General features: G+C 55.0%; 3 protein-coding genes across 9 annotated transcripts in view; 1 reads left to right on the top strand and 2 right to left on the bottom strand.

The window, feature by feature from the left end:
- Positions 1-83: 83 nt before the first annotated feature.
- On the bottom strand, positions 84-4,205 carry TRPT1 (tRNA phosphotransferase 1). 5 transcript variants are annotated; one of them, XM_074957889.1, is made up of 7 exons: positions 4,169-4,205; positions 3,329-3,410; positions 1,828-1,997; positions 1,310-1,487; positions 1,035-1,091; positions 708-818; positions 87-179 (listed from the first exon to the last, which is right to left on the bottom strand). In XM_074957889.1, exons 2-7 carry the CDS (start codon positions 3,336-3,338, stop codon positions 157-159), a joined length of 549 nt encoding a protein of 182 aa, XP_074813990.1. In that variant the 5' UTR covers positions 3,339-3,410; positions 4,169-4,205; the 3' UTR covers positions 87-156. The 5 variants fall into 5 exon arrangements, with proteins under 5 accessions (XP_074813987.1, XP_074813990.1, XP_074813989.1 ...); XM_074957888.1 differs by having other exon boundaries at positions 4,156-4,197; XM_074957884.1 differs by lacking the exon at positions 4,169-4,205 and adding an exon at positions 3,814-4,026.
- A 2,259-nt stretch (positions 4,206-6,464) lies between these two features.
- NUDT22 (nudix hydrolase 22) lies at positions 6,465-8,964 on the bottom strand. 2 transcript variants are annotated; one of them, XM_074959742.1, is made up of 5 exons: positions 8,553-8,964; positions 8,105-8,212; positions 7,930-8,027; positions 7,197-7,290; positions 6,465-6,941 (listed from the first exon to the last, which is right to left on the bottom strand). In XM_074959742.1, the coding sequence occupies exons 1-5, from the start codon at positions 8,916-8,918 to the stop codon at positions 6,837-6,839; spliced, it is 771 nt and encodes a 256-aa protein (XP_074815843.1). In that variant the 5' UTR covers positions 8,919-8,964; the 3' UTR covers positions 6,465-6,836. The 2 variants fall into 2 exon arrangements, with proteins under 2 accessions (XP_074815843.1, XP_074815842.1); XM_074959741.1 differs by having other exon boundaries at positions 6,471-6,941; positions 8,451-8,964.
- Positions 8,965-17,122: 8,158 nt separating this feature from the next.
- DNAJC4 (DnaJ heat shock protein family (Hsp40) member C4) overlaps positions 17,123-20,839 on the top strand; it is a 76,704-nt gene continuing 72,987 nt past the window's right edge. The window contains exons 1-2 of one of the 2 annotated variants that reach the window (XM_074957881.1): positions 17,123-17,190; positions 19,400-19,528. The gene's annotated coding sequence lies outside the window, so the exon portion shown is untranslated. Of the gene's footprint in view, positions 17,191-17,928; positions 18,053-19,399; positions 19,529-20,839 lie in introns of those variants that run through there. The other variant, XM_074957882.1, reaches the window with a different exon arrangement.

Genomic DNA, 20,839 nt, shown 5'->3' with positions numbered 1-20,839 from the left:
GGGGGGGGGGCGGGAGCGCACGGGGAAGCAAGGCAAGCAAATCCAGAAGAGAGATGGTTAAAGAGCCTGCAGCAGATGGAACAATAGGGATTTTATTTTACACTGCTCTCTCCTGCCTGATTCTCCTCCATGCCATGGCCCTGGACCCTGTGAGAGTCACTCGAGGGGTAGCCAACGCCCTGAAAGAGAGAAGGATTCAGAAATGGGTTGGCAGAATTTGGCTTTCCTGAACCTGCCTGCCCTTGCCAACTATGCCAGGGAATAACAGGACCCTCCACCAGCTCATGGGCACTTCTCTGCCACTCCCTGGGAACGGATCAAAACCACAGCTACTTGGATTCTGCCACGAGCTGCCAGCCAGGCACGTCAACTGGGACTGCAAACACAGAGTAATAAACCAAGCTCTCATCATGTCGAGCAGGTCTGTGACTCTGTGGAAGGGTTCTACAGTGACTCCCCGGGCTCCAGGGTTCTATCCCCAGCGTGGGAAGGGGAGTGGAAATTAGTGGGTTAAAGCAGAGGTAGTGGGAGTCAGGACTGCTAGGTCCTCCGCCCCACTTGCAATATGACCTTGGACAAGTCCCTTCCCCTCTTTCTAGTGGGTGGGGGTAATGGAGAGGTCAGAGACTGTCCCACCCCCAGTGCCAAGCCGCCCCCCCCTTTTTTCCCCCCGAGAAGGTAGGAGGCAGGGCGGGGGAGACCCTTACTGTCAGGCCGGAGCTGCAGGACTCTCTGGAAGTACCGGGGAGGCAAGAGGCCTTCAGCATCACCCGGTGTGAGGATGACACCATTAGCTGAGCGATAGAACTGGATCCCATCTGCATGGGGAAGCAATGCACAGGCACTGGGCCATGGGAACCAGGACACCTGGGTTCTATCCTCCACTCAGGGTGGGGACTGGGATTGAGTAGTTAGAGGAGGGGGCTGGGAGCCAGGACTCCTGGGTTCTGCTGCTGAGAAGGTGCCTCAGTTGGAAGGGCTGAGGAAACTTCTTTGTTTCCACCGGAGACTGCCCGCCCCGTCCCCTTACTCACCTGCCAGTGCCTGGGGCCCATCAATCACTATAGCCACATCACAGTCCTGCCTCATCCCTGTGGATCAATAGTCAAAGAGGTGGTCAAAAGCGGGCTATGGGGAGCAACTCCCAGACCCACCCACATCCCCCCAGCTGACTGGGCTTTGTACACAGAGCCACCAGTGTCCCTCAGGACCACAGCCCTCAACCCCCAGAAAGAGCTCCCCATTACTGCACCAGGGACAGGGGGGCAGGACTCCTAGATTCTCTCCCCAGTACAGCATGCACACTCACCGCTGAGGACATGTCCATCCCCGGGCAGCCCAGGTGCTAGGTGGATATGGTTGCGCCCCATGCGGGAAAGGCCCCCCCGGCAGATGGCCGGCCAGTGCCGCAGGTAAGTGCCATGGGCTATGGTCTGGGGTAGGGCTGTGGGCTCCAGCAGTGGGATCAGCTCTAGCTCTGACACCTGCTGGTGAGGGAATGGAGGGATATCACAAGGAGCTTCTGGCCTAGAGTCCCTTTTTGTGCTTTCCTTAGCCCCCCATCAGCCTCTCGGCATCCCTCCAGCCCCTATTCTCTTGCCCCTTCTTATGTCCCAGTGCCCCTGCCCCCCATTCCCTGAAGCAAGGATCTTGTCCTGCCCCCTGACTCCTCCTAATCCTGGGAGAGTGATTATCCTGCTCTGACCCATCCCCCGCACTCTGGGCCCCAGGTTGTAGGATTTCCCCTGCCCACACCACTCAATTGCCCCCCTCCACTTCCCCAGAAGAGGGATCCCTCTCTGCTGCCCACCACCCCTCCCCCAGCACCTGCAGTGAGTGCCCCTGGTTGGCGCGGATCTGCAAGCGCCCATCACTAGGGTGGGGGCGCAGGGCAAAGCGGCACTTCTCGTTAGTCTCCACAACGTGTCGCACATCGGCCACAGAGACCCCCCCAAAGCGGGGCAGGCTCAGCAGGGCAGCCACGTCTAGGAACCCATCTGGGGAGGGGAGATAGATGAGATCAGCTAGGCCGAGACCTGCCCCCTCCCCACACCCTGATGGGCTAAACTGAGACCTGTTCCCCTTGCTTGCCCTGCCCCACCCCCAAACCCTGATAGGCTAGGCCGAGGCCTGGCATCCCTACCCCCCTTGTCCTCTCCCATTCTCCATGATAGGCTAGGCAGAGACCTGCCCCCTTCCCACATCCCAACGGGCTAGGCAGAGACCTGTCCCCCTCGCTCACCCTGCCCCATCCCCCCCTCGATGGGCTAGGCCAAGACCTGACCCCCCGGCTTGCCCTGCCCACATCCCAATCCCCTCATTCAACCTGTCACATCCTCCCCATCCCCATAATCAGCGAGGGTTAGACCTGCCCCCTGCATGCCCTACCTCATCCTCCCTCCTTGCACAACACCCCGCCCCCCACGTACACCATTGTTCCTCCAACCAGCAAGGGTGAGATCTGCCCCTCCTCGCATGCCCTATCCCATTCCCGCACAACTGGCTAGGCCAAGATCTAAACCCCCTTTGCACCCCCAACTAGTGCAGCCGAGACTGACACCCCCTTGCAGCTCCTACTCATCCCTCCAACCTCCACCGGTAAGGCCTAGACCTAACCTGTCCTCACATACTCTAACCCATCCCTCCCCTGACTGGCAAGGCCAAGACCTGATCTACCCCATCTCCCACCCCCCTAGACCAACTATGCCAAGATCTGTCTAACTCCATCATCTCCCTATGCAATCCACTGGGGGTGATTGAGGGACAAGACCAGTCTGGCCTCCACATGATGCCCTAACCCTTACCACACCCCTCAGGCTCTCCTCAGATCCAACCCAGGGTACTAAGGGGCTGAAGAACCCAGGTGTCCTGGGGCAGTGCCCATCCATGGGCCCTCCAGCATAGGGCAGGCCAGTTTATGTCAGCACACCCCTGCCCCCAGTAACCTGTGGGGGGAACACCCTCTGGAGCAAGGGGCTGGGCTGTTTAGTGCAATGAGTCTGTGGATCGCAGGCCCAGCCCTAGTCCCCTTCTCTGTGTTCTCTCTCCCACCACCTCCCTAGGAGCAGGGAGCACATGCATCAATACCAACTGCCCCCCATAATGACCCCCTGACCTTTCAGGCCCCAGGGGCAGGTAGGAGAGCCAGGGGCAGCCGCAGGTCAGGGATCCCATGTCAGCTATGGCGGGTTGTACCTAAGCAGAGGATCCCCTGTCTCAGTCCTTTCTGCTGGGGTTCAGTAGCTCTCTCTTTATGGGAGAGGTGCTGTTCTGAAGCCTGCCTGCAAGGCCAGGGGGAGCAGATGCATGGGAGTATGGGTGCACTTACCAGCACCCATCTCCAGCCCCAGCTGGGCTGCTCCATGACGCAAAACATAGGACAAGGCTTTGGACAGACGGACATCTGGATTCTGAAAGAGATGGGGAACAGAGAATGGAGGGAGTGGTGAGGGCTCATCCCCAAGGGAACCCCCCCCCACACACACACCACTACCAGCCTCAGTAGAAAGGGCTGAATGAGCCACTGGGAGCTAGGACTCCTGGGTTCTATTTCTGACCTCTGGTAGAGGAGAGAGGTTTAATGGGTTAGAGTAGGGGGGCTGGGAGCCAGGACTCTTGGGTTCTAGTCCCAACTCACCCCTAGAGGAGGGGTTCCTGTCAGCTCTTGCCACCCCCACCCAACCAAGCCTGAACTGGAGGGGAGAACCCCTGCAAGAAGTCTGGCCATGGAGACAGGTGTCACCAGCTCAGCCTTGGGAGGAGACTGGCTGGGGTTTAGAATCTGGGGCAGGGGAAATCGTGACTAGCTCTAACCTGGTCCTGGTGCCTCTTTCGACTCCCAGACTTCCGGCTCCCTCTCCCAGGAGCCCTAGGGAGGGGCTGCTGAGATTCTGCTCCCCCTGGATCCATGCTAGTCGCTCCCACCCTGCTCCTGGGCTCTGTACAGCCTCAGCCTCCCTAGAATGCCTAAAGGCAGTTACCCTGTTCCCAGAGCCCCTGCCCACCAATCCCACTCTCCTGCCCCCTCTCCCCACCAATCCCACTCTCCTGTCTCCCTCCCCCAGGTCCCCCTCCCAACCAATCCCACTCTCCCACCAGCAATCTGACTCCCCAGCTCTCTCGCTCCCCTCCTCCTCTGTCTCAGCGCCCCCTTGCCTGGGGCAGTTACCCAGTCCCAGACCAGACTGCCAGTCTCCCAGCAACCACAGCTGCAAACTTGAACTCAACGGCTCCAGCCCCACCCACCAAGCATCATGGGCAAGGTCGTGGCCTGGAGGCCGAGCTTTTGGGCCGCAAAGGCTTCTGGGAATTGTAGTCTTTCAGGTAGGACTAGTCAGCCGTGGGCGCCCAACTAGCCTGGTATTCCAGCTCCTACATGCGCCAGGGGCACTTGCTGGGGGCGGGGGGAGACTCCCCCTACTGGGCAAAGGTGGAATAATCTGGGGGGGCAGGGGTTCGTGGAAGCAGCGTTCATCCTCCACCGCTGCCTCTGACTGTCTGTCTAGGCCCAGGCCCACCTATCTGAGTCAGACAGGGCGCATGGAGTAATAGCTCTTATTAGACCTACTTCCCAAGCTTTCACAGGGTTCTTCTTCAGGTCACTCTCTCCACCTGTCTGCCTATCCCCATCTATCCATCCGCCCCCTTCTCTCTCTACTCTGGGCTGGGTCCGGACCCTGCAGCAGGCCCCGCACTGCTGTCTGGCCACACACGGTGGCGCCCCACACCCGCTTTGCAGGCAGCTCCAGCTCTGGCTGCCAGCTGCTGGGTCTCCTGTTTGCAAAGGGGGCTTGAAGGGCCACGGCCCTGCTACAGAAGGAATCGTCCCAGATGCCAGCCCCACCCTAAGCCAGGGCAGTGGGAGACAGGGGAAAGGGCAGGAAAAGAGGGTGTTATGGGGGGTAAATGAGGAAAAAATGGGGTGAAATTAAGAACAGGTAAACTGAGGCTAAGGGTGAGGTACCCCACACTGTGCAAACCACTCTCTGGGTAGGAGCTAGGAGTCAGGTCCCCTGGGTTCTATCCTCAGCACGGGGCAGGGAGTGGGGTCTAGGGGTTAAAGTTGGGGTTGGGGACAGGAGCTGAGGGTAGCTGAGGCCATGACAGCAGCCCCTGGCCAGCAGGAGGTGACTCAGTGAGTCAGGCTGGCTTGTGGCAGCACCTTGTGCTCTTAGAGTCACCTTTCACCTCCTTGAAGCACAGAGCCCTTTCCGCAGCACCACCCACTGATATGGACGGCTGGGGGAGGCCCTGACTCCCGCACCCTTGGCCTAGTTCATTCCACCAGCCAAGGCAGTTGCAAAGAATATGATGATGATGATGATAAAGTTTACTATCAGCTCTGGGTAGGGAGGGAATCCTAGTGGTTACAGCAGCCTACAGCAGAGGGGCTGGGCATCAGGACGTGTAGATTCTATTCCTGATTTTACCACCTCACTGTGTGACATCAGGCACATCCATCACCTTATCTGTGCCTCAGTTTCCCCCAGGGTTGGGGCACGGCAGATTAATGCAATTTATGGGGAGAAGGCCGAGGGGACTCAGGACAGATGGGGTTGGTGGGAAGTATCCATCCATAGTCTATGGGCTCCCACAGGGGCGATCCTAGGCTGGGATGGCGTGAGAGAAGGCTGCATCTCAAAGCTTTAGGCGTTCCCTCCACTCAGCTCTGATTATCCAGCTTATTGGCAACTTGAATACAATTAATCAGCTGGGATTCCAGGCCTCACCATCAAACTAGCCATTCACCCCTCCTTGAGCCGATTAGGGGCTGAGCTGCCCTCGGGCCGGCCGAGACCAGGATTAATGTCTCCAGGGCCCCAGCATCCCAGGACCCCTATGGCTGACGCCTCCAGACATGAATGGGATGTCCATAGGTATGCAGGGCCATCCCCATCCACTGCCCAGCTTTGACTGGGGAAAGATCCTGCCCAGATCTAACCACTAGACCCCCACACCCCACTGAGCCCAGGATAGAACCCAGGAATTTTGTCCCCTCTCTGCCTGAGGGGTGTGTGTGTGGTCCAGTGGTTAGAACATGGGGTTGGGAGTCAGGACTCCTGGTTTCTCTCCCTGGCTCTGGGAGGGGAGATGGGGCAGAGGCCTCTGTATTATCATCATGAGCGACTAGTGCTGTATCCAGCCCTGGGGCAAGAGGGTCGGCTGAGGGGTTGCCACATAGTAAGACTGGACAATGCAGGCCAGAGAGCTGGGGGAACCCAGTGTCCCTCATCCTCCTTAGCATGGGGATGGTGCCCCAGGCCCATCAGAGTCTCCGGGGTGCACCAGCCCCCCTCTGGGGCATGGGGATTCCCCCTAGAGCTCATGTAGCCCTTGGGAAAGGGGCTAAAGCAGGGAAAGGCCAAGTGCCAGTGCCCCCTAGAAGGGAAAGACCCCCGAATCACACTCCACACTCCCCTGAGCTAGCCAGTCCCTCCCCCACTCTCTCTCTCTCTTCAGTTCTGGTGGCAGCTGGCTGAGATCATCCAGATAGGAGGGTATGGGGAGGTGCTGCTACCTCCTTCCAGGCTGGGCCAGCCCAGTGCATTCTGGTAAATGGGATCATGCCAGAGGCTTAGCACCTGCCACTGCAGTCAAAGAATAAATTCTTTATTGGGAGATGGGTTCTCAACAGCAATGGGTAAAACAGCCAGAATTGGACCCAGATCAGGGCAGGGCCCTGCCCCTGGAAAGGTGAGTCTGGTCCTGCAGTGATCCCCCTCCTGCTGGCTCCATGACATAGGGCTGGCGTGTGCAAAGAGCTTGCAGTGTCTGTCGATGCCCAATTTGGCACAGATAAGCCCCCATGGTGGCCTGGGGGGTCAGTACCCTTCCTGTCACTGCCCCCCACCCTGCACCAGGGTGTAGAGTCTGACAGCCCCCTTGGCAGATGGGCACAGCTCCCTCCACATCTCTCCCGTCTGCTCCAGAGTCAGGACGTCCTGCAGGGGAAGCACAGGGACACCATGGGGTCAGTACCAGGGAGCAGGGAGGCAGGGTACCTGCCGGCACCACCCAGAGCTCACGTGTGACCCTTATCGACCACAGGAGCTGGGAGAGCAGGGACTCCCCCATGACTCCGGAGTTCAATTCCCAGATCTAAGAGGGGAGTGGGGTCCAGTGGATTGGAGAAGGGAGACCGGGAGTCAGGACTCCTGGGTTCTATTCCCATCTGCCAGGCTGTGCCCTCCCCTTACCTCTCTCTTGATAAAGATGATGCCAGTGGATTCCTGAGCTTCAGGCCCCCCGATCTCATATCTCTGCTTCACCTGCTCCGACGTCAGACTGCACCTGGGACATGGGGCAGCTCCATTAGCAGAACGGAGACAACCAGGCCTGAGGTCCAATGGCAGCTACCCCTGTTTATTCTCTGTCTCTATGGGCAGCAAAGTTGAAGCCTGGCCTTGTGGTAATAGCACAGGACTGGGACTCACGACACCCGGGTTCTATTCCTGGCTCTGCCACTGACTCTCTCTGTGACCTTGGGCAAGTGACATCCCTGCTATGTGCCTCAGTTTACCCATCTGTAAAATGTGGATAACTATCCTTCTTCTGTCTAGTTAGACTGCGACCGCCTTAGGGCAGGGACTGTCTCACTGTGTGTCTGTGCAGCACCTGGCACAACATGAGGCCCCAGTCTTGGCACCATGCTAGGACGTTTATTTTGGCTGGGGGGTAGGGAGGATATGGTAGAGGAAGCCAGGGCCCCAGGATGTGGGGGGAGGTTGCACTTCAACTGCTGATTGGATCCATCCCATCAATCACCAATTTCAGGGTTCCTCTAGCTTCTAGATCCAAACAGTCAGGAAATGGGTTCAAGCTAGCAGTTAAATCAACAGTGCCTGAGCCTGATCCGCCAAACCGGGCCTCTGCCTCCTGAGCTCTCCCTGTACTCTAGGGCCTCTCTGTGCACTGAGTTAGCCCCATTACCTGACATAGAACTCAGCGCTGGCCCGACCTGCGCTGGTCTGGTTCCGAGCAATGCCCAGCAGCACTGGCTGGCTTAGGGTGGGCAGTGGCAGGTTGACCTATGGAGCAGGGAGGCAGGTTAGTGAAGGGCAGCAGAGCACAGAGACACCAACAGCCAATACCCCACATCTCTCACCTCATCTCGGATCTCCCGCAGGATGGAGGTGAAGATCTCCTTGACGACCATCTGTCTGGGGAGATCCTCCGAACGGATGGATTCTTCTGGGACGTCCCCCACCACAGCCTGCAGCAGAGGAAGGAGCCCAGGGTCAGGAAATGCAGCCATCTCTGGAGTGGAACACAGCAAGGGAGGTGGATGCCAGGGAAAAAAACATCCCTGCGCTTACAGGGAGTCCAGGAGATGTGCAGTGGGGGCAGGAAGTGGGATTTAAGGTTTCCCAGGGTGGGGGAGAACTGGCTGCATCGGGGGTGGGGAATGGGAGCTGGGGCCCTTCCATTCTAGGGGTGCTGGGTGGACCCACCTGTGGCTCAGGATGCCCCCCGGGGATGTCTACGAGGCCAGGTGCCTCGCCCACCCTCAGGCTGCGCCTTAGGAAGACGAAGCAGTCATCGGCAGTATGCACCATGGCACCCACTCCCAGTGGCTCTGCCAGGTAGGCCTGGCTGTCCCCAAAGTCCTGCTGCCCCTGCTGCTGGAGGTGCCTGGCCATGCCAGCCCGGTTGGTGCCCAGGAAGTCCTTGTAGCAGGTGAGGCCCAGGCGAAAGGTCAGGGAGCCCCCATCCAGCTGGGCTGAGTGTAGCCGGAATTTGGAGCCGTTGAAAAGCCAGGGGCTGTGGCTGCACCGGGCCTCCCAGACAGCGTCGATCCAGGCCTGGCCCCCAGGCAGCTGGCGCCGGTCGTAGGCTGGGGAGAGCTCAGCCTGCACCTCTGTCTCTGCCAGGCCCTTGGGAGACGGACACTGCAGCATGATGGAGATCTCAGGGTCCATGGTGCTTCCCTGTGCCCCCCGTCCCTGGACACCAGGCTCAGGGCATCTGGGAGGGGGGAAAAGATGGGGATCACTCAGCTTCTCTGCCAGGCTACCACCCCATGACGCACACCCTGGAGAGCCAAACCCATGGATACCAAGGCCCCACACTGCCCTAAAGAGATGGTTCCATGAGCACTGTGTTCCTCCCCTGACCCTGGAGAGCCAGTTCCATGGGCACCACGCACCCTTCCCCCACCTAAGCTAGAGAGCTGTCCCCATGTCCACTACATGCCCTCCATTGCCCCAGACAGCTGGCCCCATAGGCACTGCACCCACCCAGAAAGCTGGTCCCAAGGACACCACATGCCCCTGATTGCCCCATGGATGCTGTACCTCCCCACACTGCCCCAGAGAACTGACCCCATGGGCACTGCATGCCCCCTTCCTGCCCAGGAGATCTAGGCCCATGGATGACACCCCCCTTCCTCTACTGCCAAAGAGACCTGGCCCCAGGGGCACTAAGCTTCCCCCACTCACCTGGAGATCTGGCTCTCACTGCCCCAGAGAGAGGGCCCCATGGGCACCATGCCCCCCACTGCCCCAGAGAGAGGGCCCCATATGCCATCCCCTACTGCCCCGGCAAGCTGGCTGCATGGGCACCGCACACCTCCCCCATCCCACTGAGAAGCCCCTCACCCACAGAATGCGTGTGCCCTAAGGCTGCCTGGTGCATTGAGCAGATTGGGGTGGGGATTGGGCTTTAGCTGCTTCCTAGAGGGGAAGTACCACAGGCTCATGCCATCCCCTCTGACTGGGGAAGGGGCCCGTAGGGGTGGTGGGGTCATTATGGGCGAGACCCCAAGCTGCCAGTTAAACTCCACACACATATAATTCTGGGGCTGTACTGATGAGAGCTGGGGGGTGGGGCTAAGATCCAGGACACCTGGGTTCTATCCCCAGCTCTGGGAGGGGAATGGAGTCTAGCGGTTAGAGCTGGGAGCCGTGGACCCCGTCTCTATTCTCCTGGCTGCCCATAAACCGGACAGCCCCGCCTCCCCGGCGGCAAGGAGCACAGGGGGCGGGGCTGCTGCCGGCTGACCCCAGCCCTGCAGGGCAGCCTGCCCCTGGCACCTTGTGGGGCCATTCACCCCACGGCACAGCCCGGCCCCAGCGCGGGAGCCCCGGGCGCTCCGCTCCACAGCCCTGCACCGAGCTCCGCGGCGGGCCCGCTACCTCCAGCTCCAGCTCCACGGCCCGGCCCCAGCTGCCCCCTTCCCGGAAGTCAGCTGCTGCCTGCGGCCGCGCTGATTGGTTCAGGGTGGCTCTAGCTCCCTGCCGGCTGTGCCGACCCATGGCTCTGGTGTCTGCCTGGGTGGCTCTACCTCCCAGCTGCCTCTGCCGCCCCATGCCTCCAGTATCCAGCTGGGTGGCTCTAGCTTCCTGCCGGCTGCGCTGCACCATGGCTCCAGTATCCAGCTGGGGGTCTCATAGAATATCAGGGTTGGAAGGGACCTCTCTAGCTCCTTGCTGGCTGTGCTGCACCGAGAGTCTGGTATCTGGCTGGGTGGCTCTAGTGCCCTGCCGCCTGTGCCACCCCATGCCTCCAGTATCCAGCTGGGTGGCTCTAGCTTGCTGCCAGCTGTGTTGCCTGATGGCTCTGCTACCCAGCTGGGTGGCTTTCGCTCCCCGCCAGAGATGCCACCCCATGGCTCAAGACCCAGCTGGGTGGCTCAAGCTCCCTGCCCATTCCACCCTATGTCTCCAGCATGTGACTAGATGGCTCAAGCTCCCAGACAGCTCCTCCCACACCACTTTATGAGGAGCATTTCAGTCACCAGGGGGTTCCAATGGACAGGAGTGACATGGGCATGGAGCCAAAATATGCAGTGTGTGACCCTTCCCCTTATGGGCAGGGTTGTACCCACCCCCTGGCAGAAATCAGAGGCATCTGAGTTTATCGAACATGTATGACAATGCTTGTCATGCCAATGGAGCACCGCTGATGTGAATGAACTGTGGGAGGGGAGTGGGGTCTAGTGGGTTAGAAACAGGGGAGCTGAGAGTCAGGGCGCCTGGATTCTATCCCCAGCTCTGGGAGATGGGCGGGGGGAGGAATCGGGACTTGCCAAACTTCTCCAACACTCTTATTGGGGGGATAGAAATCTCGGACACGACACCCAAATATGGTCACTTTACGGATGCTTCCTGATCCCTCACACAAGGCTAAGCACAGATTCACCAAAAGAAAATTATTTGTGTGGCTGAGCAAGCCGGTCGGAAAGCTGCTGCTTATTTTGCTGGGAAGATTTGACCAATGACCGTGCGAGATCTCTAAGGTTCTTACTTATTTAAAGTTCCAAGTAGCTGGAAATCGTGGCTTTAATCAGCCAGTAAAAACATGATTCTGCCAGCAGGGATAGCTCCTCATGGTCCTGCTGGCTTGGCCTGTCTGGGAAAACACAAGCGATTTTAAAAATAAAGGAGTAGAAAGAGAGAAAAAAAACACTATTCCACTCATTAGCAGCTCCATTCTGTCCCCCATCCCCAGCCAAGGTCCCCGGTCTGTGTTTCCCACTGTGATTAACGCTAATTAGTACCAATTACAAGTCAGATTAGATACAGCTTTTCTGGGGCAGATCTCTAATGAATGGAGCCATTGCAAACCTGGGGAGGGGACCTGCATGTGCACACACATGCGCACACGCACACCTCTCCTCCCACAGCTGGTGAGAGAACCCAGGAGTTCTGTTTCCTAGCCCTTCTGCTCTAACCACTAGACCCCACTCCCCTCCCAGAGCTGGTGAGAGAACCTGAATCCTGACTATCCAGCTCCTGGGAGAGAAAAGTATCTTATGGTCAGCGGTGGGATAGTGAGAGCCGAGACTCCTAGGTTGTATCCTGGACTGTGGTCCAGTGGGCTAGAGCAGGGGGGATGGGGGTCAGGACCACTGGATTTTATCCCCACTCTGAGCGAGGAGTCAGGTCTTGTGGTTGGAAGGGGCCCTTTGAGTCATCCTGCACTCTGGGTGTATTTCTGCCACATCGTTGCCATGGGGACACAGTGACTAGTGTGACTAGTGTGAACCCTGCCCCAAATGTCCATCCTGGGGTGGGTGGGGTGAGGAAGTGGGAGCTCTGTCCCATCTGAGTCCATTGTCTATTCTCCCTAATCCCCCCACCACCTTTGGTGGCGGGGCCACACAACCATGAGACCTAACACCCCCCCCACACACACCCACACACCTGGACTCCTAGGTTCTAATCCTGGCTTTGCCAGCAACTCTGGGCAAGTGGTTCCCCTCTAGGGCTAACTCTCCCTCCAGGTGTGTGTTCATGGCTGGGGGGATGGACCATAGTGAGAGCTTCAAAGCTCCCAGATGGCAGGAAACCCCAGCCCTCTTCCCCCTGCATTTATTAACCTCCCTGTCACATTGTGGGGGGCCAGCTCTCCCTGTCACCCCCACTCCATGGGGCCTAGCTGCCCCGCTCCCCTGGCTCCACTTCCGCTTGCCAGCCCTGACTGGGCTCATTGTCGCGGATCCCCCAGCCAGGGAACACGGGGGGCATTGTCCCCTGGGACAGGATGAGGTCATCGCAGCCATGCTGACAAAAGGGGGATTGTTGCCAATGGTCTTGTGCCCCCCCTCCTGGTCTCATTCCCACAACACCATTGAAGCTGACACAGAGCCCCAGATCTGCTTAGCTACTGCCTCCCCCCTTGGAGTCCCTGTGTTGGCTTTGAGCTGCTTTGCCTGGGCATTTTGCCTCATGTCAGCCATTGAATGGGCACACGCTGGGCATGGCAGGTCCCTTGGGAACTCAGAGCAGGCCCTTCACAGCCATTAAATCAGTTATCTATGTGGCTACTTCAAATGCAAATGAGAGGAATGACTGTGGTGTGGTTAAGGTGCTGCATTGGGGTACAGGACATTTGGGCTCAATATCCATCTCTGCCACAAACTACCTATGTGACCCTGGACAAATCATTTTGGTCAAGATCCACAAAGGGACTCAGGTGTCTGCCTCTGTAGGTGCCTAAGTTCAACATTTAAGTGCCACTGACATTCCCAAAATCCCCACTCAGCTGCCACCTAACTCTACAGACAGTCACTAAGTCCTTATGTCACCCCACAGCTACTGAGAGCCCTTGTTCATTCCTCAACTGCAGTGGGATTCTCAAACTTTACTAGACATTCCCCTGAGCAGGGTCCCGTCCAGCAGGTGTGCTCAGAGCACACCTATCAGGCAGCGTGTGTGTAAAATAGCCAGGAGCTCAGTGGTCAGTGCACACGCCTGAGATGTGGGACACTCAGGATCAGCTCGGTCTCAAACAACCCAGCAGATCACCCTGACCACTGGGCAACAGGTAGGCTTGGAAGGACAAGATTTTGATCAGCAAATATGGCCAGACATCGATTTCACCTACACACACAAACTTACAAAAATATTTCTATTGATAATAACTGCAATGTACAGACAGGCGAAGTAAGAGAAATGTGGCTTGAGAACTTAGGAGAGTTTGATTTAAGTATATTTACTTGGTATATTTGGACATGTGATGTTGACAATTGGTGTTTTAACAGTTATAAAGCTTTAACTTTTTGAAACCCAACGTCTGTTGCCATTAAATAATTATTGTCTAACCCCCCCACCCATTGTCTGATTTCTACCCATAATTTCCTGCAACTGTGAACACTTACATTGATTTTAAAAAAGCTTACAAATAAACATGGATATTATCTGTCAAACTTATATAGGAATTAGGCAGCAGAAGATGTATATATACGCATGCAAAAATCACACTCTGCCAAGCCTAGCTCTAGGGTACTCTCGGATGGGTCTCTCTCCATCATTCTCTTCTGTTAAAGCTGTTTCACTTTGAATAAATATTAAATATTTCTTGGAGCAGGGACCCAAACCTGCCTCATCCCAGGGGAGTACCCTAACCACTAGGCTATTAGGTATGATGGAGTTTCTGTGCTTTTATACAAGAAAGGAATATCCTGGCTTAGGTGCCTGGCTGCAGGAGAGGATTCGTGGCTGAGAATCCGAAGCAGAGGGAGGTGTGTAGAGGGCCAGCTCAATGGGAGTTAGGTGCCTAAGTATCTTTGTGAATCTGGTCCCTAAGCTCCCCCCGTTTCCTGTGCACTTCACTCCTTGCTAACTTAGATGGGTCCCTGCTCATCCTGCTGGCTTCTGAGAATTCCTGTCCTCTGCACTTAACTCTCCCCATATAGTGCATGGATTCCCAACTCAAGGTTCAGGATGCCACTAGGCAGCAAGAGTTAGGCATTGCAACACTCAGCATATGTCCCTTATTGGGTCTAGCCCTTCAGTCTCTCTGTGCTTCCATTTCCCCATCTGTAAAATGGGATAATAATCTGTCCTTTGGACTGTAAACTCTTTAGGGCAGGAACAGACTCTCGCTGTGTGTCTGTGCAGTGCCCGGCAGAATAAGGCACTAATGTTGGCCTGGTCCATGAAGTACCTCACACAATGAGGGCCCTGATCTTAGTCAGTTTCTGTGCAGCACCCACCACAACAAGGGCTTGATCTCGGTCAGGGTTTGTGCAGCGCCCACAAGGCCATGGTCTCAGCTGAGGCCTCTAGCTGCTACAATCACACAGGCAGTAACAAAGATGTTTATTTTTAAATTGAAGCCAGGAACTTCAAAGAGCAATGGGGAATTTGCAGGGCTCACCACAACCTCCAGAGTTCTCGTAGTGAACAGTTTTACAAGAGGATTGGAAGGGACATAAATACTTGTGTTTCAGGGTTTAAGCCAGTCTCTATTAGGGGTTGGATCAAACCTTCATGAGGGCAGATTACTCCGTATCTGCCCACTGTGTGATTCTCACACCTTCCTCTGAATCATCTGGTTCTGGTCTCTGTCAGAGACAGGACATTGGACTTAAATGGGCCATGACTCTGATCCAGTCTGGCAATTCCCATTTTTCCGACTGTTATGGGTGAGGTGAAAGATTGTTCAAACCAGTGGGTGTAAACACTGCCCTTCATTTGGGACACATGTAAAAGCAATTATACTCCTTTTCAGGTGGCTGAAATGGGTCAGGAAGGAATTTTACCCCCAATGGACAATTGGCCTGGTGTGTTCTAGGTTTGTTTGGCTTTTTTTGCATTCCTCTGAAGCATCAGGGATTGGAGACTGGACACTAGAGAGGGTAGGCCAGGCTCTGAGGTGGTTCAGAATCCAGTTAATCCTCTGTCTAGCTGCCTGGCTGCTTCCTCGGGATCCAGCTGATCATCAGATTTGGGGTCAGGGAGAAATTTCCCTCAAGTCAGATTGGCAGGGACCTTTGTGTTTTTTCACCTTTCTCTGCAGCATGGGTCACTGTGTGTGTGTGGGTCATCTGTCTTACCTCATCTATTCCCTGCCATCACTGGGCCCTCGGGCATGGGTGGCCGTTTGGTTTCTCCTGTTCTTTGCCTGCAGCACACAACCGTTTAGTTTCCTGAGGAGGACCGAAATGCTCTGGGCAAACTGAAGTCATTGGGCTCAATATAGGGGTAAGTGAGCAAAACTAAGTGGCCTGTGCTGTACACTTAAAACTGAATGAAACAATAGGGACCTCCACCCCAACCACAGGCATATGTCACATTGCCCAAAACAAGGGGCACGTGGGCAGAGATGTTTGATGGGTATAATTTTAGCAGAGGTGTGCATGAGAGAGAGAAGCTGAGAAGGATCAGAAAGCCAGGGGCTCAGCCTGGACAAGCAGGGCTCAGCCTGGACAAGCACCATGCACAGTGACAGCGAGAGCTTTTTGGGCTAAGTGCTACCTGAAAGAGGCTTGGGACTGTGAGCAAAGAAACTGTCTCCAGTCTGATTCCTCCTGTGTTCAGGGAAGCAGGACTTTGTGCAATCTTTTTCGACAAACAGAACTGAACCAAAGATACCTGACTCCACTATCAATTTTTCCTCCAAACAAGAGATGGGGAAACAATTGATTTTCCAGTTTGCTGACCATTCTGAAAAATTGAAGACAACTAGGGTTGACTCAAACGGAAAGTTTTTAAAATTTGTCAGTGAATCAAAAAGTTGGGGAAAAAAATCCTGTTTCAATCAAACCATTTGGTTTCCAAACTTTATGCGTTCTCTGAATGTTGTTAAAATAAAATCAAAGTAAAATTTGAAAGGACAAGTCATTTTGAACTGGAAAACCTGAAATCTTTCCTTTCAAAAATTACAACATATTTTTGATTTTTTAAAAACCAAAACAATCTGGCAAATTTGACACATATTCACAAAATGTTTTGGTCAACCTATATCTGCATTTTTGGGCGCAATGTTTTGGCTGAAAAATGTTGCCCAGCTTCAATCCTAACTGACATTACCCTGAATTTTGGCTAACTGTGGAGGTCAGAAGGGAGTAATGCTACACTACACTCTATGCATGGAGGCAGCAGCTGAATTCCCTGGCATCTGCCCATTGCTACTTCCAGCTGGTGCACCGTCATTGAGGCCAGGGCAGCGCAAGGGAACAAAGAGGTGCTCAGCTGCCCAGTGAATCCTAACAGTGGAGGGAAGCAGCCATGCAGGGAAGGGGGCCAGGTGGGGAAACAGAGGTTGATTTAACAGTTGTTGCCATTAGTGTCTGTTCCGCGCTGGGGATCCTGAATGAAGGTGGCGAGGTGGAAACGGCTGAGGGGAGAGCCTTGGAGGGCTCCAGCAGGCTAGAGAAGCGCGAGGGCAGCACTGGGGATCATGGGAACCATATGTGTTAGCGCAGGCATGGAGCTGAAGTCTGTGTTCCAGCCCCCACCCCCGCATAGCGGGTCCTGAAGATCTGTTTTGGGGGCTAGGCGGCAGAAGAGCCCGATCTCAGGGGTTTACAGGCTTGTGCTGCCTTACAACGGGCAGCAAGTCAGCGGTGGGCTGGCGATAGAACGCAGGCGTCCTGGCTCCCAGCCCCCACTGCCCTCCCAGCGCTGGGACAGAACCCAGGCGTCCTGGCTCCCAGCCCCCACTGCCCTCCCAGCGCTGGGACAGAACCCAGGCGTCCTGGCTCCCAGCCCCCACTGCCCTCCCAGCGCTGGGACAGAACCCAGGCGTCCTGACTCCCAGCGCGGGGTAGGGGCTAGACCCCTGTCCCGTCCTAGTACCAGGCGGCAGCGCAGAGCTCCACCCTGCTCGGCCAGCCCGCCTCCGCCACGACGCCCAATAGCCGTGGCTGGGGGCGGGGCCCGGCCGTCGCCCCGCCTCCCAGGAGGGCGGGGCCGGGCAGCTGCTGCAGGAGGAGGCTGGAAAATGGCGGCGGGGGTCCAGAGTGTGAGTCTCTATGGCAACCGGTCCCCCTCCCCCCCCGCCCCGTGCAGGCCCTGCGCCTCCAGGGGGCTCCTTTGTCCCCTCCCCTGAGCGCCCCCTTCCCATCAGCCTGGCCCCCCTGGTTCGCCCCCTTTTTATCCCTTGCAGCCTCCACTGTTGCCCACCCGCAGCAAGTGACCCCCACACTAATGCCCCCGCCCCCGTAGTAACTGCCCCCCTGCAGTATCTGCCCCCTTCCCCGGCAGTAACTTCTTCCCCCCGTGACAACTCTGCCCCGCACACACCGTTGTACCCTCCCCTGTGGCACCTGCACCCCCCCACCTCTTCCCCCCGTACCCGCCCCCCACTGTCACCCATTCCCCCTCCCGCATCATGTCCCCCACTGGTGAGTGTACCCCCAGCCGCAGAGCCCTTTCTCTGGCAGGGCGTGGCTCTTCCGGGGTGGGCAGAGCTGTTGGCTCACATGGTGTGATTTACCCCTGTTCCCAACTGGCTGGTGAAAGCCAAAGTGATTTAATGGAAAAGGCCCTTTCAAGTTTGGGGGCCAAGCTGGACACACCTGGGGGGCTGGGCTTGGGGCCTAATCAGCACGCAGAAGTCCAGGGAGCTGTGGGTGCTCAGCACCTCTGGGCCTCTTGAGTCAGGCACCAAAAATCTCCAGCCACCTTTTGAGATTTGATCTTTAATTCCCGTCTGACTATTTATTATTATGTGTATTACAGTAGTGCCTAGAGGCCCCAACACATTGTGCTGGGTGCCGGACGGCCGTGCTGGACAGAGATCGGCCCCCCATTGTATCAGGCACTGTACAGACCTGTCTGAGACCGGAGCCCCCACTGTGGTGCTGCACAGACCCTGACCAAGAGTAAGGCCCCTCCATTGTGCTAAGTGTCACACAGGGAAATACAGTCCCTACCTGCAAAGTGCTTACAGTCTAAACAGACAGGAAAGATCATCCCCTCTTTTATAGACAGGGAAACTAAGGCCCAGAGAGACTGAATTACTTTCCCATACAGGGAGTCCAATGGCAGAGCCAGGAACTGAGCCCAGATCTCCTGGGTCCCAGTTCAGTGCTTCAATCTTGGGTGACATTGGGCAAGTCACTTCCTCTCTCTGTGCCTCAGTTTCCCCATTTGTAAGAAGGGGATAATGATGCTGACCTTCTTTGTAAAGTGCTTTGAGATCTACTGTTGAAAAGTGCTAGATAAGAGCTAGGGATTATTATTTAACCACAAGACCATCCAATGTTTAAATGATTGAAATCTTTCCTTTAACAGTCTTCCCTCTTATAAATTATTTCTATCGTGACCTGAATCAGGATCAGAGCCATGTGAACAGCATTCTTTGTTCATATGGGTGGGAGGCTGATCGGGTGTATGTGTGGATATTTACCCAAAGAATCTAATTCTATTTGATTGTGTTGTGGGGTTTTTTAACGTCACAAAGAAATTTATTACTGTGTTTGGTAAAACTTAAAAAAAAATTAAACAACACTCTGAATTTGGGCCTTAAACTCAGGGAATATTAAGTTATATCCAGGTGTGGAGCAGAGTTTGTCATTTGGTCAAAGTAGCTTTGTTGTGTTGCATGCAGAGAAGTGCTTCTAGGCTGATCAGGGGAATGGAGAGCCAATTTTATGAGCGGAGACTGAAAGAGTTGGGCTTGTTTAACCTGACCAGATGAAGGCTGAGAGGGGATCTGGTTGCTCTCTATAAATATATCCATTCCGGAAGGGATCCCAGGGAGGGAGGAAGAACTATTGAAGCTAAAGGACAATGTTGGCACAAGAACCAATGGGGATAAACTGGGCAGGAATAAATTTTAGCTGGAAATGAGAAGAGGGTTTCTGCCCGTCAGAGGAGGGAGTTCTGGAGCAGCTGGGGGCAAACAATAAAACTAGTTTGAGCATGGAATTTGATAAATTTATGCCCGGGATTATATGATGGTGTTGCCTGCAGTAGCTGGGACTAGACTCAGTGACCCCACAGGTCCCTTCCAGGACTATGTCCTAGGTGTAATTGACTGATGCTGATTTTGTTGGTCCAGACTGAAGGGCTAAGAATCAGATTTTAAAAGAGATTTAGGTCCCTAAAGATGCAGATAGGTCCCTTGGTAGGATAGTGAAATCTGTCTAGGTGGTAAAATTGGGAGCTAGGTTAGACGCTTCTAACATGTGAGCTAACACTTTCTAATGCCATCCCTTTTATTCTAGTCCAGCAAGGCCTTGGTGTGAGGGATTCCAGGAGGGCAGTGTGGTCTAGTGGCCAGAGCACTGCACTGGGGGCTTGGGATACCAATGTTCTATTCCCAGCTCTACTACTGGCCTGCAGAGTCACCTTGGGTAAGTCTCTTTACTTCTCTATGCCTCAGTTTCCCCATCTGTAAAATGGTGAGAATGATACTGACCTTTTGTAAAGCACTTTGAGCTTTACAGAAGAAAGGTGCTATAGAAGAGCTAGGGTTTATTAGCAGTATCAGCTATTCTGTATAAAGCAGTGGTTCTCAAACTTTTTTTTCCACGGACCCCTTGAAAATTGCTGCTGGTCTCGGTGGACCACTTAATGATCTTTCTAAATGTTGTTTGTACCGTTAGCTAACTATTATAAAGCGCTTTGGATAAAAGCGCTCTATAAAAAAACCCTTAATAATAATTATTGGTTTTTGTTCTACAAATAAAAGCACACAACTCATATTTTAATATCAGTAGTCTTACCTTTCTAATGTGATGGATGTGCCCTCTTTCCCCCGTTGCGGCAGCCCCCTGGCTGGGGCTGGGAAGCAGGGGGGTCTCTCCCTCTCTCCCCTGCCGCAGCAGCCCCCAAGCTGGGGCTGGGAAGGAGCGGGGTCTCTACCTGGCAGCCACAGCCCTGGAGCTGGGGAAAGTTGCCTTTTGCTCTGGCCGCTGCAGCCCTGCACATCCCAAATTCCCCCCACCCTCCTCGTGTAGAAGCAGTTTATACTGAAAAAAAAGTATTTTTGCCAATATAGTTTATACCAGTTCCCCAAGTGAAATAATCTATTACAGCAAAAACTGCATCTTCGCCAGGGTTTTCGCTGGCACAACTGCGTCAGCAAAAACTCACACCCCTAGGCGTAGCTACGCCAGCAAAACTTCTAAGCATAGACCAGGTCTAGATGACCTAAAGTTTCTCATGCCTTTAAAATCTATGGATCTATGTTGTAGCTATATACCAGCAGGCCTCATGCAGTTTGGCTGTACCACTGGGTGTTATGTTTGCCACTCACCCTGCTGAGGGTGCTCGAAAGCAATGGGATTCAACTGCTGGGGAACTCATATCTGTGGGCCACGTAATTTTCTCTGTACCCTGGGTTCAGTAGTTCAGTGTTCCTGATCTCCGGAGCTTGCAGTAATAAATGTGAGATTTCTGAGGCTGGATAAGGTGGCGAGGGCTGGAGGGAAGGCCCCCTCTCTCATGAGCAGGAGGATTGGCAGTTGCTATGGCACTGGAATAATGGCTTTTTGCTGAGTGCCAGTGCAGCCAGTAGGCGACCCTAGGTGTAGGATGTAGCAAAGAGATCTCCATGTTGGCAAACAGCCTGTCTAAAGTGGGCATGTTTGGATTGATGTAGCTAAGTGGATGTAAACCCCCAATGCACTACTGCAAAATGGAGTTTACACTGGTCCCACTTA

This window comes from Natator depressus, chromosome 7 (genome assembly GCF_965152275.1).
Source record: "Natator depressus isolate rNatDep1 chromosome 7, rNatDep2.hap1, whole genome shotgun sequence".
Taxonomy (NCBI): domain Eukaryota; kingdom Metazoa; phylum Chordata; order Testudines; family Cheloniidae; genus Natator; species Natator depressus.
This window is presented reverse-complemented; position numbering and strand designations above follow the sequence as displayed.

Excerpts from the sequence above, each read along its gene's own strand:
- TRPT1 (XM_074957884.1), bottom strand. The coding sequence starts at position 3,909 with ATGGATCCAGGGGGAGCAGAATCTCAGCAGCCCCTCCCTAGGGCTCCT. Across the intron at positions 1,998-3,328 it reads GGGGCTGGAGATGGGTGCTG|ATGGGTTCCTAGACGTGGCT; the intron begins GTAAGTGCACCC and ends TCCCCTCCCCAG. Across the intron at positions 819-1,034 it reads TGGGCCCCAGGCACTGGCAG|ATGGGATCCAGTTCTATCGC; the intron begins GTGAGTAAGGGG and ends TTCCCCATGCAG.
- NUDT22 (XM_074959741.1), bottom strand. The coding sequence starts at position 8,918 with ATGGACCCTGAGATCTCCATCATGCTGCAGTGTCCGTCTCCCAAGGGC. Across the intron at positions 8,213-8,450 it reads GGGGGCATCCTGAGCCACAG|GCTGTGGTGGGGGACGTCCC; the intron begins GTGGGTCCACCC and ends CCTCTGCTGCAG. Across the intron at positions 8,028-8,104 it reads TGCGGGAGATCCGAGATGAG|GTCAACCTGCCACTGCCCAC; the intron begins GTGAGAGATGTG and ends CCTGCTCCATAG.